The sequence below is a fragment of the Pimephales promelas genome, chromosome 17 (genome assembly GCF_988280905.1).
Source record: "Pimephales promelas chromosome 17, fPimPro1.hap1.1, whole genome shotgun sequence".
In the NCBI taxonomy this organism is placed as follows: Eukaryota; Metazoa; Chordata; class Actinopteri; order Cypriniformes; family Leuciscidae; genus Pimephales; species Pimephales promelas.
The window spans coordinates 22,498,791-22,514,954 of NC_142785.1; the positions used below are offsets into that span (position 1 = coordinate 22,498,791).

General features: G+C 39.0%; 1 protein-coding gene across 2 annotated transcripts; it reads right to left on the minus strand.

The window, feature by feature from the left end:
- Window positions 1-7,091: 7,091 nt before the first annotated feature.
- dhx8 (DEAH-box helicase 8) lies at window positions 7,092-16,107 on the minus strand. Of its 2 annotated transcripts, none has more exons than XM_039664876.2 (23): window positions 15,949-16,107; window positions 15,495-15,580; window positions 15,328-15,394; window positions 14,988-15,079; window positions 14,681-14,787; window positions 14,223-14,570; window positions 13,930-14,074; window positions 13,515-13,718; window positions 13,323-13,410; window positions 13,112-13,209; window positions 12,881-13,028; window positions 11,900-12,081; window positions 11,126-11,320; window positions 10,837-11,022; window positions 10,511-10,721; window positions 10,242-10,423; window positions 9,997-10,137; window positions 9,753-9,908; window positions 8,868-9,005; window positions 8,622-8,750; window positions 8,283-8,479; window positions 7,784-7,963; window positions 7,092-7,686 (listed from the first exon to the last, which is right to left on the minus strand). In XM_039664876.2, exons 1-23 carry the CDS (start codon window positions 16,055-16,057, stop codon window positions 7,467-7,469), a joined length of 3,609 nt encoding a protein of 1,202 aa, XP_039520810.2. In that variant the 5' UTR covers window positions 16,058-16,107; the 3' UTR covers window positions 7,092-7,466. The 2 variants fall into 2 exon arrangements, with proteins under 2 accessions (XP_039520810.2, XP_088978311.1); XM_089122185.1 differs by having other exon boundaries at window positions 14,223-14,585.
- Window positions 16,108-16,164: the final 57 nt, after the last annotated feature.

The following is a 16,164-nucleotide window of genomic DNA, read 5'->3' on the forward strand; positions in this document are numbered from 1 at the left end:
CGACACTTGATCAGGTGGAACTAAAGATTGAAACATCAACCTTCCGGTTTGTAGACAAACTACATGAACCACTGAGCCACTGATGCTTGACAATGTCATAAAAGTTTGCCAACAGTATAATTGAAATACAGAAGCTTTAAATAGACAAGTAGCCATGTTTAATTTGTTCATGAATAAAAAATGATTTTATTTTCAGGTGAAGAGTTTTTTATGCCTTGCAATGATGCAATTGTATTTTATGTACTGTTGATCAAAAAGTGTAAATGAAAGTCAAGGCTTCTCTAATTAAATAGAATGTTATTCACCTTTTTCCCCATTACCTAATGCAATCTTGATTTTATCATTTATTTTACTTTCAACTGCACGTTGATGCAAACATCTAATCAGCCAATCACTATAGCAGGAACTTTAAGCATGCTGACACAGGAGATCTGCAAAAAGTTCAAACCAAACATTGATTGAAGAGACTTTGAACATGGCATGGTTCTGGTCTGAGTATAGAAACTGCTAGGGTTTTTACACAACCATCTCTAAGGTTTACAAAGAATGAGCCAAAAAAAAGAAAAAAAAAGAAAAAAAGAAAATATACAGTGAAAATGTCTTGTTGATACCAGAGGTATCTGGTATCTTGTTCTGTCAGCTAAGAACAGGAAAACTGAGGCTCTACAGCTGAGAACTGAGTTCGCACAGCCTCACTAAAAATTGGACATTGAATAGAAGACTGGAGAAGCTTTGTGTGGTCTGATGAGTCTTGATTTCAGCCCTTATTAGCAACTAATTGTTATTTAAACACTACAGCCTAGTTGAGTTTTGTTGCCGACCATGTCCATCCCTTTATGACCACAGTGTACCCATCTACTGATGGCTACTTCCAGCAGGATAATGCACTGCCACAAAGCTCAAATCAACTGGTTTCTCGAACATTCACTATACTCAAATGGCCTCCATCACCAGATCTCAGTCCAAAAGAGCACTTTTGGGATGAAGTGGGATGGGAGATTTGCATCATGGATGCTCAGCCGGAAACTGCAAGCAACTGCGTGATTCTTTCATGTCAGTATGGACCAAAATCTGCACCTTGTTGAATCTATGCCATGGATAATTAAAGCGACACTGTGTGTAGCCATTTCAATGTTTCTGTCCAGGTTTGACCATTAGGTGGCACTAGGGTTATGACATAGCAATTGAGGCTCATTTACTTAGGAGGGAGCTGTAATCAAGGACAGGTGTTGCCAGAGGGAAAAGGGCAAATAGTTTTTGACCGCCACCGAGGCTGTGGTTGAATGATTGTTATGTGATAGTGTTGGTGAATATGGAATATTGTTCCGTTATGGAAAAGGAAATCCTTGTGTAAATCCAATAGGCCTAAATATCTCTCACAACAGAGAAGAAAACAGAACTCTAAGCTATGTTGTATCATTACTCAATCAAGCCAAAGCGGTCACGGAAAGCGTGAAGGAGGACAGGCTGAAACGGAGTCAGCGGGGAGATCACCCGCTTAGCCCAGCATCGGTGATATGACGCGGCGGTGCTCAGCCAGCCCGGAACCAATCTAGCCTACTTAACTGTTTGAGGACAACGATAAACTTCTTTCATCATTCACCAATGTGAGGACATCGTGAGAGACGGTTCTTCATCTACAAGGCGCCCCACGGTATGTTGTAGCGCTACAAAGTAATTGAATGGTCATAAGTTGTGTGCACACTATCTTAATTACCCTGGCATGAAAAATCCAATGCATTGGTGAAGAAAGAACTGAATAGTAACTTTGTGGTGGAAAACAATTAGCTACTGATTATTATTGTTGTGACGTTGAAGTGCACTTTTGAGTTCTACTTGAAAAAGACGCGTCAGCTGCTGAGGCGGTTGCGCAATCAGCTGAATGTAACGGTAGATGGGAGGGTGTGTTTAAAGAGAAAGAAAAACGTGTTGTAACATTTATTATTATTATTATTTATTTTTTTTATTACAGACTATTTTCTTATCGATGGTTAGGGAGACAAGTAATGGATTTTTAAATTTCTGTGGAATGGGTATAGAAGTGGTGTCTCCCAGAACACAAAGTGTGGGGGAGAGAGGGATGTTCTGTCAATGTAGCATACTTTGTCAGAATAGCATACCGGAAGTTGAGTTTTACAGCGGTGTCTGTCAATTTAGCCTACTTTGTCAAAACAGCATACCAGTGTTTGTGAAGGGTATGCTGTTTCGATAGGCCCTGGTTTAAGAAACATAGTTTATAAAGGGGTATGCTGTTTCGATAGGCCCTGATTTAATAAAAATACAGTTTATAAAGGGGTATGCTGTTTCGATAGGCCTTGGTTTAATAAAAATACAGTTTATAAAGGGTTATGCTGTTTCGATTGGCCCTGGTTTAATAAAAATACAGTTTATAAAGGGGTATGCTGTTTCGATAGGCCCTGATTTAATAAAAATACAGTTTATAAGGGATATGCTGTTTCGATAGGCCTTGGTTTAATAAAAATACAGTTTATAAAGGGGTATGCTGTTTCGATAGGCCCTGTTTAAAAAAATATAGGGGTATGCTGTTTCTATAGGCCCTGATTTAATAAAAATACAGTTTATAAAGGGGTATGCTGTTTCGATAGGCCTTGGTTTAATAAAAATACAGTTTATAAAGGGGTATGCTGTTTCGATTGGCCCTGGTTTAATAAAAATACAGTTTATAAAGGGGTATGCTGTTTCGATAGGCCCTGTTTAAAATATATAAAGGGATGCTGTTTTGATAGGCCCTGGTTTAATAAAAAAATACAGTTTATAAAGGGGTATGCTGTCTTGATAGGCCATGGTTTAATAAAAATACAGTTTATAAAGGGGTATGCTGTTTCGATAGGCCCTGGTTTAATAAAAATAGTTTATAAAGGGGTATGCTGTTTTGATAGGCCCTGGTTTAAAAAAATACAAATTATAAAGGTGTATGCTGTTTCGATAGGCCCTGGTTTAATAAAAATACAGTTTATAAAGGGGTATGCTGTTTTGACAGCATATAAGGATACCCCAAGCAAGTGTTGGGGTATCCTTTTTTTGGTTAGTTTTCACACTTACCAGCATTCCCCTTCATAACCTATTTCTGTGTATCTTACTAAAAGAAAATACATTATAAAAACATTCATTGTTTATAGACAGGTTGAAAATTATTTTAATACAAATTTCAAATTTGGTACACATTGAACAATACGTACATAGAACTTTGCAACAGTTTGAGGCAAACATTATTCATTTAGCACACACTTTTTACACTTGAAATGCTCAGAGGCAAGGGTTGCAGGGGTACACTGCTTGTGCGTCCATCTTGAGCATATGTCATACTGCACCTTTAAAGACAAAAAAAAAAAAAAAAAAAAAAAAACTTCAGAAGCATTGAAGAATCATTAGGAACTTTTCAGCTGCACTAGCAGTTAAATAACCAGTTAAGACTATTGTAATATTACTTTTTCAAGGATGCCTGTTTTGCCTGCTTTAGTGAAATGAAATGGCGCCAAACGCTAGAAGCTCGTTAACACCAGATGTAACGTTTTAACACGATGTTACGAGACTTTAACGACTCCACTTGCCAAAAAATAATATGTTGAAAACGTCTCTTAACATTTCTTGTGATTATACAAGGCATGCAAAGGTAATGCGTATATAATTTATGCGATACAGGCCATTTCACAAGATGTAAACAACACTGGTCCAGAAGCACTTCCCGTTTCAGTTTGTAACTTTTATTTTAATTCACATGTAAAGAAAACATCTTAAAGATGTTTGTTTAACTTTTTGATTCAGTTTTGAATGTTCTGTTGGTTGTATTTTATCCCAGCTTTTATGTAGTGTTAAAAAACTGAAACAGGAAGTGCTTCTGGACCCGTGTTGTTTACATCTTGTGAAATGGTCTATAAAAGACCAACACTTACCGCTTGTAATCTGGTATGCTGAAATGATGGTTTAAATCTAACGCATGCGCTGTGACACAAATTTCACTGCTGGGCATGCGCATTAACCAAAGGTATCCCATTCTGATGGGTATGGTGTTCCGTCAGAACAAGTGACTCTACAGTCCAAAATGGTAGAAAGTGTCTGTGATGTCCATAGGAAATTGACATGTTGACAGGATCAAGTGGCATGTAAATATCGGGACTCCCCAAAGTGCAGTGAGGGCAGATGTCTGTGTCGGCTATTCCCATTCTGAATAGTTTGCTTTGGGTGTAGTGAATCCTGTGAATGGTTTTGTATTGTTTAAGTTGTAAATTGGTGTTTGAGGTCATAGAGAATATATTCTTACAAATATTTGTCCAGAAATCTGGGGTTGGAGGGATGGCCAGGGGCCTGTACCATGATGGTAGTTGAACAAACTCAGGGTTGCAGGACTAGTTTCGAGTTGACAAAACCAAACCAATCCAACCAGGCTTTGTTGGTACCATGCTGATCATCAACTTTCTCTGTCAACTCAGGCTTTGATCCTGAGTTTAGGAGTTTAGGTGTGACATCAGTAGCGAACAGCCAATCACATGCTGAGAAAGAGTGAAACTCATTCAAAACTCATTTAAATTAATTTCTCGCGAGAGAAGCAGCGCAATTCACGTATTAAATAAAAGTATTAACAAGATAGAATAAGAAAATAGCTGTCTACGAAAGAGGACAACTAAAAGAAAGTCTCGCTACTGTATATCAGTGCAAGAAAAAGTTGTGAAGTTAGTTTATGTTGATAAAGGTATAGAGAGAATTGAACATTCAAGCTCGCATGTAGTCATTTTATAGCTTCATTTATTGATTCTAAAGCGTATTTATATTTCCTTTATATACGTATTCATTTAAAATCTGCGTAGTAATAATTGATGAACTTAAATTAGATTGTTTTAGGATATAATAATTACAGAAATAATTTCTAAATCATACAAATTTATTTACTAAAAGCCATGATTTTGTCATTTAAAATTATTTGCTGTGGAGTGACTTTATCGTGTCATACATGTGTCACTTTGCTCACAGCTGATTGGTCCAAGTTCGGTTTGCAACCTCTTACCTGGAACATAACCTGCCCCGGACCAGGTTAGCCGTGGAGTGTAAGTTACTATGGCAATGAACACTGCTAAAAGACAAACCACTTTCATGGTACTTAAAACCCAGGGTTGGCACAAACTAAACTGAAACATATCAGGCTAGCCACCTAAACCGGCTTCATGGTATAGGCCCCAGGTCATTTTCCCATTTAGCTTTTGGGAGTGTTATGAAGGAGTTAGTCGAGGCGATCAATTTGTAGAGCTTAGAAATTCTTTTTTGTGGATTGTCTGCAATTCTTAATAGCTGTTCAAAAATATGTCTATAGGTTCCAGTGTGCTATTTTTATTAATTTTGGTTTTAATTATTGCTTTCAATTGTTGGTAATGTAGGAACTGGTCCCTTTCAACCCCACATTTCTGGACAATTGTGTGGAAAGATAAGTGGTGGAGGTGGGTGATGCCTTTAGATTCCCATTTGGGGAAGTGAATCGGTGTCTTACATAGTAGAAAATCTGGATTATGCCATATACATACGTCTACAAAGTATTATAGATTTAGCGATTCTATTAATTTTCCACCAGGCTGTCAGAGTGGTGCTTATAGTGATGGATTTGAAAAAGTCCTTTTTTTTGACTGTTTGAGGTAAAAATGGTAAATCTGCAATTGAGATGGGGAGTGTTAAATTTTGTTCTAATGCTAACCACGGAAGGGAGTTTTGGTTTTGTGTCCATTTGATGAGATATAGTTACTGATTTGCGAGAAAGTAGTGGTGGAAGTTTGGAGCTTCTAGACCAAGAGCTTCTGTTGTTTGGAATTCTGGAGAGTAGCAAGTGTGATTCTTGAAGGTTTGTTTTTGATGGAAAGATGGAATATTGTTCCGTTATGGAAAAGGAAATCCTTGTGTAAATCCAATAAATAGGCTATCTCTCACGGCAGAGAAGAAAACAACTCCAAGCTTTGTTGTATCGTTACTCAATCAAGCCAAAGCGATCACAGTAAGCGTGTCAACTATAGCCTACTTCAACCCTCTGCATAACCTGAAAACAGCTGTTTTAAGCTTAGCGGTTAACTCTTAGTTTATTCTTAGCTAAAAACACTTAGTTCTTTCAAAAATATATGTGTTCATTAATGTATATTTACTCCGTTCAAGTAATAAAGTATTCTTGTGAGTGTATAATATGCCATTGAAAATACATACAGGTAAGGGGTTCTAAAGTCGGTCGCCATGTTGCCCCTCCATCTTGAAAGTATATTAGCCAAAGAGGGACATATCCGTTAATTCAAGCTTCGCCTTTCGCGTTTACGTTTGAGTTAACACTCATGGACGAGGTCGAACTGGAAGCCATGTTAATCTTAGACTACATTGGCCACCGTAGGAGTTAAAACGAAATCGGAATTGAGAGGAACAGAAACTAATATTTATTCACTGGATGGTCATATACCTTTTCACCGCTACATGGGGGTAAAAAAAAAATCACAGTGAGGCAAAAGTGGGTCCAACTCGAGTCGCTACTAGCAAGGTGTACCTAAAATAAAAGTGACCGTTGAGTGTCTACATGTAATAGAAACCAACATTTAGAAACTCACCAAAAACAACTCGCGACCTTTTGAAAGGACCGTTTTAATTTGACATCAAAACGACTCCAAGATATTACATAACATAAGCTGTAACCATATCAAAATCTGCAGGACATTTCCACCCTCCATCGTTTCCTCTAATAAAAGAGCTATAATACAAAATCTCCACTGTGATCCGATACACTGATCCTGTGCGGAGTTGGTAATTTAAACATTAAAACAGAAGAGAGGTCCCAAAAAAGGATGAGATTGGTGTGTGATAAAGTGGTCTTAACATCCTGTTCTCTTGTACATGACCAGACCTCTGCAGAGGAACTGAATTAATGAAAACCCTTCCCCTTGCGGCACTTTAGTTAACATCAACTGACCAGACGGCTGTGCCATCCACACATTCTGCCACACAAATGGGTTGTGCCGAGAGTCTGGATGAAAAGGAGATGCACAATGAAAATGCAAATATTAACCATTATTAAATATTTATCTGTTTTGTTGAGGAGAGATAGCGTTGTAAAATTGGCTGGACTTCACTTTTTATTTAATATTTTGCTCCTTTTTCTTTCATTTTTAAAATACAAAGAACCCCAAGACTCAGAGTAGAGACAATTATAACCACCAAACCATATGAGAAACATACAGAAGAAATCTAAACTAAATGCTTCAGCAGAAAAATCAGATCAGCTTTCATTTTTGAAGGAATGTCTCCGTTACAATCAAACATGTGGTTTGAAAGCAGTGGAAATTAACTTATCTTTGAAAATAGGGCACCTCATGTTCTTTAAGAACATTTTTAGCTTTAATCCATGTAATCCTCCACTCTGCCAACAACAAAAAAAAAATGATGTTTTGCTCAGCAGCACTCGCAGTTTATGAGAACCTTGTGAGAAACTTCTAGCGTCGCCTGAAGGCTCTGGAGATTCTCCAGGCATTTGGTTCCTCATAGCGGTTGTAGAGAGGCTCCAGCCGCTGCTGTTTCTTCTGTTTGCTGAGGCGTGTGGGATCAGAAACTTTGAAGAAAGCTGGAGCGAACTCCACAAGCCACCTCGGGTCAATGGTGGTGACCTCCCTCATGTACTCCTTAGTAGTTAGCACAAGCTCATGGTACACCACCCTGAGGAGAAGAAGAGTGTGAAACCAGCTTTAGTCCAAGCAACATTGATATTAGTTTGGTGGTTAATACAATAACACAGTCTTGTTTTGGTACATACCATTCTGGTTGGCGATTGAATAATGCGCTGGAGGGGTGAATGTAGACCACCTGCTGGTCTATTAAGGTCCTATAACCCTCTTGAGGGTCCTTTTTGGCTGCATTTCGGAAGAAACCACTGCATATGGCCTTCTGTACACGCACTGTGGCCTTCCCACAAGATACCACATCCAGCTTGTGCCTGAAGACAACATGCAATATTGTTTAATTATTAACAATATGTATAATTATGGATTGTAAAACCCTATTAATACCAAGGACTATAACTATATCTACAGCTATAACATCTAATTCTATGTGAATAGGGAAGTCCACAACACAACTATGACAATAACGCTATAACTGCTATGACTAGTCAATTTAGTTTATGTTAGTCTATTTTTAAAGCTGGTCATAGGTTGATATTGGTGAATACAAATAGGTATCTTTATAGTGTGATTTACAGTGTGTTGCATAATGCAAGTAAGCCTGCATAACGTTAGATATTCTCTGGCCCTCACCTGTCCATGATGCCCAGCATCTGTTTGCGGATGTCCTGTGCACGGCGGAGAGAGCGCGCCTGGATGAAGTTTTCGTAGCACCAGGGGTTGGAAAACTTGTTGTTCTTCCAGGAGTTGTAGACAGCCAACAGAGTCAGGTGGTCCCCCTCAGGCTGGTGAAACTTAGCCTTCTTCTGGTCTGCCAGAGCTTGTTTGTCCTGACATTTAGAGTAAAATCATGATTATTATCTTCAGTTTGCTTGGATACTTAAACCTTAAATTAATGATGTAACGGCCTGTTCTTGGCCACTCCTTGACCTTGATCATAGATCTGGTAGCATGTGTGGGCTAAAGAAGTACCTTTGGTCTGTAGAAGACATTCTGTACTGAGAGCATTGACACAATGGTAAGCATCTCTTCGCTGCAGCCAAGATGGACGGACATGATTAACATCTTACAAAGCATGGGCTCCAGAGGAAACTCAGCCATCTGATAGGAACAGTGACAAGAAACTCAATACTTTATTCTGCATATGTAAATTGAGCTGCTACATCCGAAACTTTGAGCACATTCCCAAATTTAAACAGATGACATTTACACACTTACTCTACGACCGAGTCGTGTGAGGAGACCTTCATCATCCAACGCTCCCAGAGTGTATAGCTGCTCCATGGCTGTGATGAGTGTCTCCATAGGTGGAGCATCCATGAAATCAAATGACAATAGGTCATTGATGCCCATTGCCTGATTGAAGAAAAATAAAATTTGATGTTAAAATGGTTAAAATTAAATATTATAGATGCACCGATAATGTATTAAGTATTATTTTCCTGCATTAAGTTAAAATCACAACGCACCGACAGCGACAGACACTTTGTCGGATCAGTGAGTTACCCTTGTCAGAGTGTGTTGCCATCTGTCGGACCTTGTTTTATGCATATTGAACATTGGCGCTAAAATGTCTGAGAAGTGACATGCTGTAATCTAGTGACTGTTGACGTTGATCTGGCAGTTGACGCAGTGTGAATTGAGATTTATTGGTAAATATTGGATACATTATGATCCACTAAGTTTACCAGACGCATTTATCCAAAACAATTTACGTTTATTTAACTGTGCATGCTAATTTTTTTACATTTAGATAATTTTTGTGTCATCTACCACTCACTTAAAGTTATTTTCTTTTATCTATGGTATCTTAATAAACCCCACTAATATTTAATGATCTTAATGATTATCCATTCCAATTCCCAATCCATTTTTTTCATACTGTACATTATAATTCTATGATGCCTAAATTGTAGCATTTAAAATATTTTTTCTCAATTCTTGTTTAAATAAAAAAAAAATAAAAAAAAGAAGAACAATTGGCTATACAATTATCTTTATCTGCCAGATTTTTATATGAATATGTCATGAATTTAATATTTAGTGGATTCCTAAAAATAAAACAATGTGACATTAAAAAAATAAAATAAAACAAGATTGTACCTTAAGAGACAGTACAGTGCTGGCCAAGTTAGTTCTCTGAATCTCAGGGACGTTGGTGGTGAGCATCTCATCTCTGTAGGCACGTTCTGTGTAGAGTCTGTAGCACTTGCCAGGGCCTGTTCTACCTGCTCTGCCCGCTCGCTGCTTAGCCTGGGCCTACGGACCACACGCATGAGGTTTAGGAGTCAAAGTGTACTTACAATGCATGCTGTGTGTAGTCAAGGTCATTAGAAATGGATGTTACCTGTGAGATGGGAGTAACAACTAGCTGATCAATGCCAGTTTTGGAGTTATAAACCTTCTGCTTGACAAAACCTGGATCCACCACATAGTAGATTCCATCAATTGTCAAAGAAGTCTCTGCAATGTTAGTAGCAATGACCACCTGAAAACAAATAGTTAAGGTGTATACAGTGATCAAAATGTTCAGGTAAATTTGATTTAACATGTGAGAGTTGACCAGAGAGACGAGAAATGGCTGAATGGTACCTTTCTACTTCCAGGTGGTGCTGGGTCAAATATCCTGGTCTGCATTTCACTGGGCAGGGCAGAGTAGACTGGGAGGATGATCAGCTCTGGGACATCAGGACCGAGAGATTTCATTCGTTCGTACAGGATCTCACAAGCAGTGTCGATCTCCTCCTGACCCGTCAGGAACACCAAGATGTCACCTGTACAGTAAATAATTTTCATTATCGTAAGCTCATTTCACATGCATTTAAAGGTTTTTCTGTGAACAACTGAGTGCAAAATGTTACCTGGAGGCTCAGTGAGGTGGATCTGCATGACTGTGATCAGGCTGGCATCCAGATAGTCAGTCTCAGGTTCTTTAGTGTACAAAACCTCCACTGGATATGTACGACCAGGGATAGTGAAAATAGGTGCTTCATAAAAGTACTGTGAGAATTTCACAGCATCCAGCGTGGCAGACGTCACAATGAGCTTCATGTCCGTTCGTTTCTGTACAGTCTAAATAACACAAGAACAAGACACTATTACTATATGCACCATAAAGAGATGGTAAAACAGTGAATAGCACCTCAAGTTTATCACTTTTCACAAAACCTCAATTTGTGAACTGTACCTTCTTGAGCAGGCCAAAGAGCACGTCTGTGTGAATGGTTCTCTCATGGGCCTCATCCAGCATAATGATGGCATACTGGCCCAGATTAGGGTCAATCAGACACTCTCTTAACAGCATACCGTCCGTCATGTACTTAATCACAGTCTCGGGACTTGTGCAGTCCTCAAAACGGATTGTGTAGCCAACCTGCACAGACACAGAAAGAGATTAGGTCTCGTTTTAAAAGCTATGGTGAAATGTTAGATCATTGTCGTCTATATCATGAAAATTAATGTAAGAAAGCATCTACCTCTTGACCTAAACAGCAACCGTACTCCTCCGACACTCTTTTAGCCACAGACATGGCTGCCACTCTTCTGGGTTGTGTGCACCCGATCTTCCCCCGTGTGGTGTATCCTGCCTCAGCCAGGTACTGAGTGATCTGAGTGGTCTTTCCTGAGCCCGTCTCCCCAATTACAATCAGAATCTGGTTGTCATGGACAGCCTGTAAAATTTATGAACACTATTAGACTGAAATATACATATCAGAATGAATATACATTAGGAATGCCCAGAGCAGATCTCACGGATGGGTATTGGGGCGATTAAGCTTTAAATGCTTTTTTGCTATCCTTAAAAAAAACCAAAAAAACACTATCCTAACATCCTTTTGTTAACGTCAGCTGTCATGCAGGTGTTGTGCAGTAGGAGGTGGTATGCACCTTTAATTGGTTTTGCCATTAAAAGGAAAAGAAGTTGTTCAATTGTGAGTGTGTGAAGCATAGACATCATATAGTTAGATGCCCTATCGACCACTACGGCCTATTGGCACGGACAAACCGTGGGGCCACCATCTTAAACTGGTTATCCGCTCCGCTCAGTGTATCTGTATCTCCGTAGTGGTTTTTTGCATTTGAGCCCCCGGCCATGAGAAACTCTCTCCACATCCATGTATACATTGGACTGATTTCATTAACTTTAATGTACTTGAAGTGTGTACCAGGCACTGGGAAAATACAAGTACTGAAATCTGGAATATTGAATGACTCGGATCAGATCATATACATATTAAATGAAGTCACACCTGAATGAGCTGCTCTTTCAGCTTGTAGATGGGAAGACTCTCTCTTTGCTCCAGGATAGAAAGTTGAGTTTTTTTTCCATAAGAGGCCTTGTTGCCGCCAAAAGCATGTTTTTTCCATTCAGGGATATCGTTGGGCATCATACCTATGCCCCTCATGTTGGCAGCTATCTGCCTGCCGTCAACTGTATGGATGGTGAGCGTGTGAAGACAGGAAAAAGCATTTGTTATAGATGCACAAAGATGATAATAGACTTGAGCTCATATAAGGCCAGAGGACATATGAGCAGCAGAGATAGGCTTTTTATGTGCAAGCCTGCTTTGATAGCAGACATCAGGAAATCAGATGGCCATCTACAAACTCACAGTATGGACAAATAGGAAGGACGTTTATCTGGAGTGATCAGTGTCTTTAACTTTGTTTTCTTTTTTTTATTTTACTACTGGAGGACATGGAACACAAAACATCCTTTTATTTACTCATACAATCCTACTTCACTGTACAAGTAATCAGATTATTTTCTTGCCTAGTCTTCAATTGCTACTACAATTCCATGCAGTTTGGGAGTTGTAGTGTGTGTTCTAATCAAAATTCATCTAGAATATGATGAATAAAAGACTAAATTGCAAAGCTACACATGGAGTTGCAGGTGTTTGATTGTGAACAATGAAGTCTTTGAATATTTGTGCTAATTCTATTTAATTATGTAAACTGTATTTTATTTTACAGTTTTATTGTGTCATTGTTTTTTAATAGAACTGCAGATTTTTTACTTGTGAATATTAAATATGTGTGCACTTGATATATTCTATATGGACAAATCCAATAAAAGGTTAATTAAAAGTAGTATTTATCATTAAAAATTATTTGCAGGACATCGTACGCCTGCATCCAAGTTGCAAGCGTGGCTTGAAGTGGCATATTGCAGTTTTCATAAGTGCATTTCTTATTTCAGATGCTTGGAATAAGTCTGAATGTCTTACCGTCGGGCAGTGGGTCAACCCAGTGTTTATTAAGACCCATAGGGATTGAGTCCATTTCAGCCTCCCGCTGGGCCTGTTTCACCTCCCGTCGCTCTTTGGCCAGAGCACTCTGCATCATAGCTGCTTGAGAGAGAGATCCATCCGGGTTCTGACGAACACAAATTTAAAGTCACAGGTTATATCTACTTCAGTGAATCCACTCAAAGTGAGAGTACATGAGCTTTAAACTACCTTGACAATCTTAACCGGACTCATATCCATGCTCTGTTTGGTGTGTCCCCGCAGGAATGGAGGCTCCTCTTCTACCAGCTCAATCTCCAAATCCTCATCTGACAAACAAACCCCAACACAGACAAAGTTTAAGGTGACTGTTCATTGTGATAGGCTCCAAAAGGATTTTTTTTTTATTTCTCGGCAAATGATGGGTGAATGCAACTCATACCCTCTTCATCATCTACTTTAGGCAGAATTCCTGTCTCTTCATCAAAGTCTGGGAACTCCTCCTTAGACAACACATTGGCAGCAATCATCTAAGAACAAACAGATCAAGATGGAGATTAAAATATGATCATAAAGAAAAACAAATGTTAAAACAGTGGATCAATTCAATTTCACATTAAAGACGGCCATGCACCTGTTTGATTTCCCATTTCTCCGGATCTGAGATCTTGGTCAGTCTTTTGCGTTCCAACGTGTCATCCTCTACTTCTGGAGCATGGCCCAGGTTGAGGTTAGTGGGTCTGTCAGGATTTCTCATGGATGTCTCTTCCTGACCGTCTCCACCCATATTTCTCCTCCTGTTAGGGTTCAGGTCTTCACCAGTGTCCTGGTCAACATCCTTGCAAAAGCAAGACAACCAAACAAAAATCAGTTCACATAAGTACAACGATATATATATATATATATATATATATATATACACACAAATTTACTTTTTAAAAATCTTAATTTTAACCGGTTGTGATCTATTGGTTGTTTAATTGGTGACTTTTGAACGTCAAACCATACAGATCTGTTCTCTCATGACGCCCATAAAGACACTCACTCACCTTCATACTGAGACTTGTTTTGGATCCAGTGAAGGACAACACCTTAATTTTGACCCTTTGGCCTTTGCTGACAACATCTGCCACATTTGCCACCCGACCTTCTCTCCTGAGCTCAGAAATATGGACCAAGCCTTCCCAACGTTTCCTTTACGAAAGGAGGATGAGAGAAAAAAATTGTTTAAAAGCTAATTCTAAATATTACATTTACAAACTAATCCTACAACAGAATACATTGTAATGCCCACATCAAATTCAGTAGCCTTAATAATAAATGTATTGGATCTCCAACATACCGAAGACCTTCCAACTGCACAAAGCAGCCAAACTGCATGATACTGGTGACTTTGCCATTGTAGATATCCCCCACAGACGGTTCCTCCGGTGGGGGCCGGTCCACATGTTTGTCCTTCCATCGGTCTGAGCCTTTGTCTTTGTCTCTGTCTCCCCGTGTGGGACTCCTGGACTTGCTGCGAGAGTGCCAGCGGCTCCTACGCTTCCTTCTGTCCCTCTCATTAGAGCGAGATCTAGAACGAGAGCGATGTCGTCTCCGTCTGTCCCTGTCTCGATCTCTCTCTCTGTCTCTATCCCTGCTCCAGCTTCTGCTCCTGCTCCTCCGCTTCTTCTTGCTGCTGGTTTCAGATCTAAGACGGATTACACTTACATGTTAAAACGAGATAATATGATGCAAGTGAGGAAATCATTGCAGCATCAACTTTAGTGGTATCTATTTTATGTTAAAGCAGGTCCTCACCTGTGTTTACTGCTGCTAGGTTCTGTTCCACTAACACTGGGCATAAACATCTCTAACTCTTTCATGGCATCAGCAGCAACTTTCACGTCATCATCATCCAGCATAGACTAGTAAGAAGAAAATATAGTTTGTGATATGACACATAAGTGGCTACTATTTATAACTTTGCATTATTTTGACATTGAAGACTTGTGCAGCTACCGGTATTTTAAATTGTAATAACATTTTACTGTATTTCTGATCAAATAAATGCAGCATTGGTGAGCATAAAAGGCTTCCTTCAAATTAAATATATTTAAATAATTACCCTGGGAATAGGATTGTCAGGTCTGCAAAGAGCTGGAAAGAGCTCTTTCAGCTTGTCCTTTTCACCCTTTGGCTTAGCCTCAGGATAAGAAGCTGTACAATGATAAATAAAAAAAACCCAACAACAACACATTATTAAAGTATTATCAGGAGGAGAGATGAAAATATGGCACTATGTGATGAAGTTGAAAATGGGCTGAAAATGAACTGGGCTGCATTTCTCAAAAGCATTGCAAGCCAAAGTAGAACCACTGGCTCTATGACCATTATTTATCTCACAATGCGTTTGAGAAAAGCAGCTCTGTTTTATGTATTGACTAAAAGATCCTGAATATTCGTACCTTTAGATTGTTTTGGAGGAGGACGCATGGTTTGAATGAGACGCAGCAAATTGCTGACAAGTGAATCCTAAAAGACAGATGACAGAGTGGGTTAGGTATTCATAAACAATAAAACCACAAGACACAAAATAGAAGGAACAAAGATAGAGATTACAAAAAAAGCTTACTGTGAAATCGGCTCCATTTTTAACCAGCACTGATTTAAAACCATCAAAGGTGGGATTTTTCTCAGCAAGACTGATTACAAACTCAGCTGAAAACACACACACACACACACAAAAAAAATTGTTACCTTTTAACATCAAATAACTCCATAGTAAGGAAGACGGTTATATTTCCAAATACACATCAGGCCCTACTACATAATAAATAGGACCACGTTGCTGACAGTAACCAGCCTTTCTTTTAATTATTAATGGTCCGATTCTAGATACACTAAACGTGCAACATAACTGGGGAACTGAATATAATTTAATAACATAACTATAACGGTTTATTCCAGTTAAATGACGCACAAGCACTGACTATAGATGTAGAAAGAGACTAACCAGCTTGTTAACATTACAAGTTAAGTTGGCTAAAACGTAACACAGTCTCGTGTCGTCTAATTTATCAACTCACCGAGGTCCTTATCGCTGATTCCTAAATGGTTGTCAAGTTCGGTACAAACTTTAGACACCAAAGACAAATATTCGAGTTTTTTAAGCTCATCATCTCCGATCTCTGCCATCTTCAGCAATGTTGTTTTTTCGATAACCGGAAGAGAGTGGCGACGCTTCCCCTTGTCTAGTAACTTGTAATTCCGGGTTACATTACAGGCGCCCTCTAACGGTCAAA

Coding starts and splice junctions, on each gene's coding strand:
- dhx8 (XM_089122185.1), bottom strand. CDS start 16,057: ATGGCAGAGATCGGAGATGATGAGCTTAAAAAACTCGAATATTTGTCT. Junction 13,411..13,514: donor AGAAATGGGAAATCAAACAG/GTGCATGGCCGT, acceptor GTTTGTTCTTAG/ATGATTGCTGCCAATGTGTT. Junction 13,029..13,111: donor GTCCGGTTAAGATTGTCAAG/GTAGTTTAAAGC, acceptor TGTGTTCGTCAG/AACCCGGATGGATCTCTCTC.